This window comes from Fragaria vesca, linkage group LG3 (assembly GCF_000184155.1).
Source record: "Fragaria vesca subsp. vesca linkage group LG3, FraVesHawaii_1.0, whole genome shotgun sequence".
In the NCBI taxonomy this organism is placed as follows: Eukaryota; Viridiplantae; Streptophyta; class Magnoliopsida; order Rosales; family Rosaceae; genus Fragaria; species Fragaria vesca.
The window spans coordinates 135,252-144,957 of record NC_020493.1 but is presented as its reverse complement, the minus strand read 5'-3'; the positions used below and the strand labels follow the sequence as shown (position 1 = coordinate 144,957).

Genomic DNA, 9,706 nt, shown 5'->3' with positions numbered 1-9,706 from the left:
CCGGTGGAGCCTCGCTCGTATAGTCGTATTTCATATATAGACTAATCGATATCATTACTGTTCTTGACCAATATTTACTAGATTAAGTTGCTTAATAAACGACTTCAATGGAGCAAGTGAGCAACTATCTTTGATCTATATAAGCAATTGGGTTATGCATGTTCGAGTATGAGGATTGGTTTGTGCTTGCTAGCTAGCTGGATTAATTTTTCTTATAATCAGGATGATATATATAGTTTACTTGAGCTTAATTTGATTCTATTCTTTACGACAGTCCAGTTTACAAAGCATGCATGTTCTCGTCGTCGGTCGTGTTTCCTCGTAATATGAACATATATGTCTGTCATTAAGACCGGCCGGCCGGCAGGAATCATGTACATGATGAATAAGTTAATTATTTCGTAAGAACGTTCCAGCACTAATCAAGCAAGATAAACTAACATTCAAATTTGATATATAATGTATTTCACTATTTTGACACTAACACAAATCTTGTAGGTGGTTTTTGAAGATCATCATTGCAAAAAGTTAATCAGACATGAATCATTTGGTCATCTAAAAGGAATCAAATGTACGTGGTTGGAAGCAAGACGTACAAGATTATATCATATCTTTATGATGGAGTGTGATTATTTTTCTTCTGTCAATATATATTTAGTTTTTGTAACAGAAATCTCTATCAGAGCAAGTACGATGGAACTTGTCTATGAGTGTGATATATTTAGTTGTAAATTTTTTCCGATCGTAAGGATAACATAGATGATTTTATTTTAACTGAGGAATTGGTCAGGTCTCTGTTCTTCGAGTTCAAAAAGAAAGAAGGAAAAATCTCGCTGAATCTCTTAATAAAAACCTTATGAATTGAATACTGAAATAGGATAATGTTGGAGTCAGGGTTAATTAAGAGTTAAGACACTAAAAACAGGCATAAGTTCATGCTTTGCTTCCAAATCAAGTAATGAGAATATGATATAATTTTGCAAGAAATTAACTATAATATTGGTCAATCTCCTAGCTGGAGTGGCAATGGTGCCCAGTTTCCATTGGTTTATGAGCAGGATGATTGTAGCATCTGGTAAACTGTCAGCGGAGAACTGGGGTGCAATTGGTTCGATCATCGAGCTAGCCATATAGAACATGCTTGCTTGCAAACTAATTAAGGTCAACTCTTCTTTTGCGCCCTTGAGGTAATGAAGAGCCCGAGCTTCCTAATATATTCCAGATCAAAAGCTCATGGAGCTTCATGCTTATATTCAAATACTATCCCATGAATCAACTTGGGTTTATAATTCATCTCATGTGTCCATTGCATATGATTTGCTATATCCCGAGTAGTTATATCAGAGATTCAAACAAGACAGCCCAACCAATCCAAAGTCAATCGAAACGCCAAGTAATGACAGATTGACAGACACTCTTAGCGGGTGCCCTAGTTACTATATAAAACCTGCGCTAGTTAGTATTGTAGCTACACAAGAACCTTACAATATAAAACCTGCGCTAGTTAGTATTGAAGCTACACAAGAACCCAACTAATCCCTGAGAAGCTTCTTTGTCGCTGTGATTAGGACATGGCTGCTACTTCAAAGCTCATCTTCCTCCTGATCCAAGGGATCGTTCTGCTTTCTGTTCTTGACTGTGCAAATGCACAGGGACTGAAAGTAGGGTTCTATGCGAAGTCGTGCCCGGAAGCTGAGGCCATAGTGAAGAAGGTTATCGCTCAAACCTTGTCGGTAGCACCTTCACTTGGTGGTCCTTTGCTGAGAATGCATTTCCATGATTGCTTTGTCAGGGTTAGTGTAACTCGACCATCCATCTTGTTTAAGTTATCTGTTTCGATTTTTTGCCCTATATCATGACTATTTGAAGCAATGGCTAACGTAATTCGAATATGCAGGGTTGCGACGGTTCAGTGCTACTGAATTCTTCATCAAACCAAGCCGAGAAGGATGCAATTCCAAACCTAAGTCTTCGAGGGTATGGAATCATTGACAGAGTCAAGTCTGCTTTGGAGAAAGCATGCCCTGGAGTGGTTTCATGTTCTGACATCTTAGCCGTTGTAGCTAGAGATGTCGTCGTCGCGGTAAGTACACAGTTTATCATTTGGTTGTATAGTTTGATATACAACGTAGACTAAATCTCCTAACATCGACCTAATTGACATGGATCAGGACATGGGAGTACATTGGGATGTTGAAACTGGACGAAGAGATGGTAATGTATCAAACATGATAGATGCCTTGCGAAATCTCCCAGCACCTACTTCAAACATCTCTTCATTAAAATCAAGCTTTGCATCAAAGGGTCTAAGCGCTAAAGATCTTGTAGTACTATCAGGTATATATATACCTAATGTACCATGTCCACCAAATATAGTATATGGATCAGATCTAGTACTAAAGTTATTCGATGTATAACTTCACTAACTATATGATTTACTTGATCAGGGAGTCACACCATCGGGACATCTCACTGCTCTTCCTTCACCAACCGTCTTTATAACTTCACCGGAAAGAACGTAAACGATACCGATCCCACCTTGGATAGCAACTACATTGCAAAGTTGAAGATGAAATGCAAGCCCAACGACCAAACTACTCTCGTTGAGATGGATCCTGGGAGTTTCAAGACATTTGACGGTTCTTACTATACTCTTGTGGCCAAGAGAAGGGGTCTCTTTCAGTCAGATGCAGCTCTTCTTGATGACAGTGAAACCAAAGCTTACGTGACAAGCCATGCCGTACCAAAGGGAGAAGCTAGTTTCTTGAAGGATTTTGGTGTTTCAATGGTGAACATGGGAAGGATCGGAGTTCTCACGGGGAATGCAGGAGAGATCAGGAAAGTGTGCAGCAAGATCAATTAGTTTTTCAAGGATCGTATCGAACATGATCAATTAAGCATATCGATCTGTTCCCATAATGTTACATGTTCTATTAATTTTGTATGAATTCTTGGTGATTTCATGTCTTTCAGATTGGCATTTGTTAATTTGTAAGTTGTTTCCAATAAAATAAGACTAGGGTTTATTCGTATTGGTATTCTATTTAGTGAGATTCATTAATTTAACATTTTCAAATAATCAAATAGATTTATTATTAATTTCATGCATATACATGTATAACTATTTGGTTCATCGATTACTTAATTCGTTAGTACTTTTCTTCATAACCAACTAGCATTTTTCAGTCTAATTCTTTGAATTTTTTACTACAACTCGTTATTGGTGTACGTAATAGGTTGAAATGTCGTTACGAGTTAAATAACTAATTAAATCAGAATTAGCAATAAAAGTAGTTACAATGTACCAAATATACCAAATGTAATGTTAAAAGTACATTAGTATCTTCGAGCACCCTTTATACTGTAGGGCAATCTATTATTACCTTTATGTTTTTTACAATCGAGGTTCGAATGTTCGATCACTAGCATCTTATTTTATTCCTTACAACAATGCAAAGATAATATGCAGCTGATGAATAAGAAATTACGTATTTTGATCACTCCAGCTACCGATATGAAAATATACGTACGTATATGCAAACATTGGACCACACCAGCTCACAACATCATGCATTCTCAGGAAAATTCGATCGTATATATACCTTTCACAATTCTCAGGGAACCTTCTTTATATATACCTTTCTCGTATACAAGTTTATGTACGATTGTTAACGATGTAGTCCTATGCAGTGCACACGAACATAAACCAATTGATATAACAATGTCAGTCTGGCATTATTCTTTGCTTTCTCCATGCAAAAAGACCCGAAATGCTTTAACTTCCCTTCACTTCCCCGTCATCTTCTTCACTACAAAAACACTTCCAAAACCGTTATCCTATTCATCAAATTGCTTTCTTCAAAACCCTATTCGACTCTTCCAGTTCGTTCCTCTTCCTCCCCAAAAGCATGTACTCCTCCCGGTTGCCATTGTCAAGCCCGCAGCCCCAACCCATCAAGCGTCAGCACACTGCCCGGTACTACGCCCATCGGGTCAAAGAAAGCCTCACCACCCGGGTGTCCAAGCTCATATGTACCATTTTCTTGGCTCTCCTTCTTGTTGTTGGTATGGTAACTTTCATACTATGGCTTAGTCTCCGACCTCACCGTCCCAGGTTTCATATCCATCAATTCTCAGTACCAGATTTGAACCAAGCAACGGGGTTCGAAAATGCAGTGATATCGTTCAATGCCAGCGCCCGTAATGCAAACCATAATATTGGCATATATTATGATTCCATGGACGGGGCGGTTTACTATAAGGACCAAAGGATTGGTTTTATCTCATCATTATTGCCGCCATTTTATCAAGGTCCCAAGAACACAACAACCGTAGATGGATCGTTTACAGGTGCCAGCTTGACGGTAAGTAGCCAACGGTGGTCGGAGTTCATGAATGATCGTGCAAAAGGGAACGTGGTGTTTCGCTTAGATTTAACGTCGACGATTAGGTTCAAGATTTCGACCTGGAATAGTAAGCGGCACCGTGTTCACGCCAACTGTGATATCGGCGTAGGCCAAGATGGCCAGATCCTGGCCCCTTATAAAGATAAGAGATGTCCAGTCTATTTCACTTAGTCAAGATTTCTCGTTTTGTAATTGAATTTGATTTGTAGCTGCTTTTGGGGTTATTAGGTTTGGTTCTTCCATGATTGTATAGTGACAATTAAGAAGTTGTTACTTCATTTGTTGCATGCATAATTTGATTAATTTAAGTGATAATTGATACATGGATTATGCAATATTCTTTTATTTTCTGGTACAATTAAGTCTTAAATTTCTTTCAGACGAATGTTTCCTCGGATTCAGCTTCTTGTTTAAGCTGTCAAAGTATATTCTTTAATTGTCGAAAAAAATTGCTAATTAAGCAAAGCATACGGAGAAATAATAATCCAAATATGTACAAGAGAGCATCTTCAGTGCACGGAGTGTATCTTTCACATACATGCATAGATGGTCAGGATTAGTGGAAATAATATAGAAACATGATGGTAAAAAATATGAATTGTTATAAACGGTTAAGATTGTATCGTGTAAATACACGTCGTGCATATAAGAATTTTCAATATGTACAATGTGAAACTTCTATGCTATAACAACCGTTGGTCGTGGTACTTTGAGATTTGTCAAATAAATGTTCCTTTTATTTGGGGTCATCGGGTTTGGTTTCTTCAAATCTGTATAGTGGTATCAGAAGATGTGACTTCGACAGGCAAATGAAATTCGTTTTCAAGTGGTGCCAACAAGCTTATATAGCTTTTGGCATTTGGGAACTAATGGAATCCTGAAGATATTAGGATTCTATTAGAAGTGATCATACAGAACACATAACGAAAGAGGTCTCCTATCAGAAATAGGATTTCTTCTAGTCCTAGGATAGAGCCTTTATAAATATATAGGAGCTAAGCACCTGTGCTACATTCTCTTTAAGTGAATAGAAGCTCTTGCAGTTGAATAAAAAAGGGGAAAGTCTATTAACCTGCAACGCACCATGACAAAATCAAAGCAGTTTACTGTTAGGAAGGTAGAGAGGTTTGAGAAGAAAATAACGGAGAGAGGAGCAGTGCCGGAGAAAACTGCCAAAAGCGGGAAGGTCGACTCTGCTGTTGGCCCTGTTCCACCAGAAGTTGTGTTATGCTTCATTTGTTGCTTGAACAGCATAGTTAATTCGGTCAACTGATTTGCTTTCATTACTATCTGATTGAAATCTGGATTAATTATGCTATCAGTAGTTCATGATGTTCATCTGTATTCTGTACTGAGTTTGCAAGTATTTTGGGTTATCAAAATTGCATACAACAAGCAAAACAATTTATGTATATGCACTTTTTGTAGTTTGCCTCTTTTCTGCTTTGGCTTCTTCATCTTTCTTGTCATAGGATCATCTCTGTTTCAGAAACAGTAACTGCGGAATTTGGAGTTGGTGGTATCACTGGTATGTAAAAGCGAACTTACCACCATCATGTCGTTCTACTCTTGTTAATCTAATGTACGTAAAATTGTGAACCCAGTTCCAGTTGCATAGATGTAAAATTGTCGTTTTTCTCTTGTTAACCTTGTGTTATCTACTTTTCTTATTTCTTTCTCTTCCTTTACCTATTCTATTCTATATGGTCTTTTTGCCTCGTCTTGCAGAAGCAAAAAGGCTCAAGTCCAGCACCGATATCCAGTCAGCAAAAGTTGACGATGAATTGATAGCTTTACTTTAGCTTACCTCTCATCTTGGCTGACCTATTTTGCCTTGAGCAAATATACCTAGGCTTTTCAAGTGAAACTATAGGGCATAATCGCGTAACCCTACTCTGGAAGAAAAGAACATATTCTGTTCTTACTTTGATTGCAAGAAATCACATTTATATTCTCTCAACTGAACTTTCTCTGCAATTACATCACTTTTCTCCCTTCTCAACTCTCATATATATGGATTTTTTTTAAAATCATATGGCAATCTGTTCCTCACTATTCGTAAAAATGAGTGAAAGTGAAAACAAGCATTTCTATTTGTGTGTCTTAGAAATTTTTGCCCTTTTGGGTCTTCTGGCCTTAGTTCTTTGGCTCAGTTTACGCCCGAAGTCCCCTAGTTATACCATTGTGGATATCACCATTCCAAGCTCTGGTTTAGAGAACGGGGAACAGAATGGCTCTATTGTTTATATTCTTGAAATTGAAAACTCTAACAAAGACTCCAGTATCTTTTATGATACCTCAGTCTTGACGTTCTATTATGGGCAGGACAAAGTTGCAGAGAAAACCATACCTCCTTTTCATCAAGGAAGACGCAAAACCCGTTCAGAGTTGGGTGATATGGATGCCAATCCACAGGTGTGGAGAGCTGTTCGCAAGTCAATATCGAATGCAACTGTAGAATTCAAGGTGACTTTGCTAACTAAGATCCGATACAAAACATGGGGAATCAAGAGTAAGCGACATGGGCAAGACTTGCAAGGTACAATACCAATAGGTAAAGACGGCAAGCTTTCTGGTAAGAAGAAGAAAATCAAGCTAAGCCATGCTTCCAAGAAGCTGAGGAGGAATAGTCTTCGGTTATTAGATTAAATGTTATCATGTAAACTAATTTACAATACGGTTTCTATGCTTTCTTTAATACTGATAATACCTTCTATTATTGTAGTAGAACTATCAATTCTGCGCCTCTTTATGTTCATATAGTAATATTAAAAGAACAGCCTTAATCTAGCTAACAGTTCATGAGTTTCTGCAGTGCACAACGTTGCAGCCAACATATTGCCTAGAGACTACATATGACAATTACTAGACAGTTACCTCGTTGCTAAGCAGTCAAGTTCTTCACAAGCTCATAATGACAATACATGGATTTAATAGCATAAGGGTGGAACCTGGTTCCTTTCTAGTGACATATATTAAGGGGTTCCGCCATTTTGATTTCCGACTGGTTTGGAATTTGTCATGACCACTAGCGGATTGGAACCTGAAAAGAGAAGAAAGTACATCATCTGCATATCAATTCGATATTATGCAAACGTACAGCAATCACCCTGCACCATTAAGAAGAAAGGGCTTAGTAGCATGCGGTGATACTAAGAGTTCCGCTTTGTTGATGTCTGACTGTGGATTGCAACTTGTCTCCGCCACTCGCGGATTGGAACCTGAAAAGCCACCAAACTATATTATCCACATATCAATTTAATACCACTTGTAAATGTACAACAATCACCATGCACCGTTATGAAGAAAGCATTTTCATTTCTTTCCATTTTCAAATGATACTTACAGCTGGGAAGCCACCATAATCTCCAGCTTCTTTAATGTCCCTCGTAACACAGCTAGTAGCAGCAAGCCGAACCTGGAAATTCCATGTATATTTATATTTTTCAACCATACTCCTCGCTCAAATAAAGATGGGCGTGGATGAAAAAGAACCGGATGACTATAAAAAAGAGAAAGTAAATGTTTTGGGCATTTCTTACAACAGCAAACTGCATAACTGATATGATACATAACTAAAATATCGCATTGTTAACAAGTCACAGGTCATGAAAGTTTGGGCACTCGACTGGCTCTTAGTGCAAATACCTTTGATACAATGGAAACATGGTCACGAACCGCTACCCTTCCTCCCATAGTCACATAGTCTCCTATCCTACATGAGGAAGAAGAAGGCCCTAAATTAGTTTTGGCAGATTTTTGAAATGTCAACTCAGCCTTTACAGTGGGAGTGAATCCAATACCAAGGCTTAAAATGTGAAATGAAACTAGGAGAGGGAGAGATAGAACATACGTCACCGAGCCTGCAATCCCAACTTGACCACAAAGCATGCAGTTCTCCCCAATAACTACATTATGACCAATCTGTAAACCCGAGCAAACAGGTAACTGTAGATCCCTGGAAAGTTAACAAAGCAAAAGACGTCCTTTTTCTCGGAAATGAAAGGCAAAAGTCTACCTGAACTAAATTATCAATCTTCGAATGATCTCCTACAACGGTATCTCTCCAACTGCATCAACCATGAAAGTCACTTATCAGTATTCAAACTTATACACAACCAGAGTACAAATTTCAACCGTTCCAAAGGGCAAAGGTCTGACCTTCCCCTGTCGATGCATGTATTTGCACCAATCTCCACAAAGTTCCCTATCCTAGCATTCAGCATCTTGGGATGGAGGGAAGAACAAGAAAGAAATACAATCAGATCTTCTGTTTCTACAGTACTTGAAAATGCAAACATAACCTTTACACTCCCAAGTACAAAAGGAAAGACAAAAATATTGCAAAGAAAAATCACTAACCTGAGGCTTCTTTAACATTTTCCCATACTCATCCACCATAAACCCAAATCCTGCGGTTAGACAACATCAAAGATCAGATGTATATATAAATCAGCAACATCAAACCACTATTCCTAACAATCATAACAACATCGGTTACTTCAATCTACATGCCAACATGCTTTCGTGTTGATTGTTTTCTTTTCACTTTCATTAGCTGCATAAAATGAATCAAGGCCGACAGTAAAGAGCATTACCATCTTGACCGATGCATGTGCCATTGTGGATTATACACGAATCTCCTATAGTGCAGTTACTAAGTGAAACATTGAAGCTGTAGAACAACAACTCTATCAAAATCAAACAAGTATAGATAAAAACAAAACAAAAGTCCAAAATCACAAAGAATCTTATTCACTACCCTATTTTCGTCGATTGCCCAACTGAAACACCAGGTCCAATAACAGCTCCAGAACCAATACAAACATGTTCACCCACAACGGCTTTCGAATGCACAACAGCACCAATCTCCACAAAAGCTGTTGGGTCAATGCTGGCTGACTTGTGAAAGCACCCACCTCCATTAGGCCAGCTCTGGAAATCTTGCAAAACAGAGCATATATGCACATAAAAGGGTAAGTAACTAAGCAATGCCAAAACTCTCATAGACATTATCACAAACAGTTGGTGGGTATTACCAGACGAATCAGACCCAACAATGGAACTATAACAAGGGCCAAAACCCAATTGAGACAAGACTCGAATGTGGTGTGGCGTGCATCCCAATGCAGCTGCAACTCTTCTAAGCACTAGTGCCATATCTCACTACTGATTCAATTGAGGAGGGAAAGTGCCTACTTCTCTGAAACCTGGACCAAATAATAGTTGAGTACTTGAGTTTGTGTGGAGGGGCAGTTTGGTCTTAGTTATATTGGGCTTGGCCCATTACTAAAGTTTCC

General features: G+C 38.4%; 4 protein-coding genes across 4 annotated transcripts; 3 read left to right on the top strand and 1 right to left on the bottom strand.

The window, feature by feature from the left end:
- The first annotated feature begins 1,470 nt into the window (after positions 1 to 1,470).
- On the top strand, positions 1,471 to 3,031 carry LOC101307282 (peroxidase 27-like). Its single transcript, XM_004293205.1, has 4 exons — positions 1,471 to 1,793; positions 1,898 to 2,083; positions 2,172 to 2,337; positions 2,448 to 3,031. The coding sequence occupies exons 1-4, from the start codon at positions 1,572 to 1,574 to the stop codon at positions 2,861 to 2,863; spliced, it is 990 nt and encodes a 329-aa protein (XP_004293253.1). The 5' UTR covers positions 1,471 to 1,571; the 3' UTR covers positions 2,864 to 3,031.
- A 722-nt stretch (positions 3,032 to 3,753) lies between these two features.
- LOC101290938 (protein NDR1-like) lies at positions 3,754 to 4,577 on the top strand. Its single transcript, XM_004295200.1, has 2 exons — positions 3,754 to 3,906; positions 3,945 to 4,577. Exons 1-2 carry the CDS (start codon positions 3,754 to 3,756, stop codon positions 4,575 to 4,577), a joined length of 786 nt encoding a protein of 261 aa, XP_004295248.1.
- A 1,893-nt stretch (positions 4,578 to 6,470) lies between these two features.
- On the top strand, positions 6,471 to 7,055 carry LOC101315418 (protein NDR1-like). Its single transcript, XM_004295199.1, has one exon. It carries the CDS (start codon positions 6,471 to 6,473, stop codon positions 7,053 to 7,055), a length of 585 nt encoding a protein of 194 aa, XP_004295247.1.
- A 213-nt stretch (positions 7,056 to 7,268) lies between these two features.
- On the bottom strand, positions 7,269 to 9,566 carry LOC101315130 (UDP-3-O-acylglucosamine N-acyltransferase-like). Its single transcript, XM_004295198.1, has 10 exons — positions 9,446 to 9,566; positions 9,169 to 9,349; positions 9,005 to 9,081; positions 8,769 to 8,818; positions 8,568 to 8,632; positions 8,425 to 8,476; positions 8,260 to 8,330; positions 8,055 to 8,121; positions 7,753 to 7,824; positions 7,269 to 7,627 (listed from the first exon to the last, which is right to left on the bottom strand). The coding sequence occupies exons 1-10, from the start codon at positions 9,564 to 9,566 to the stop codon at positions 7,559 to 7,561; spliced, it is 825 nt and encodes a 274-aa protein (XP_004295246.1). The 3' UTR covers positions 7,269 to 7,558.
- Between the last annotated feature and the right edge of the window lie 140 nt (positions 9,567 to 9,706).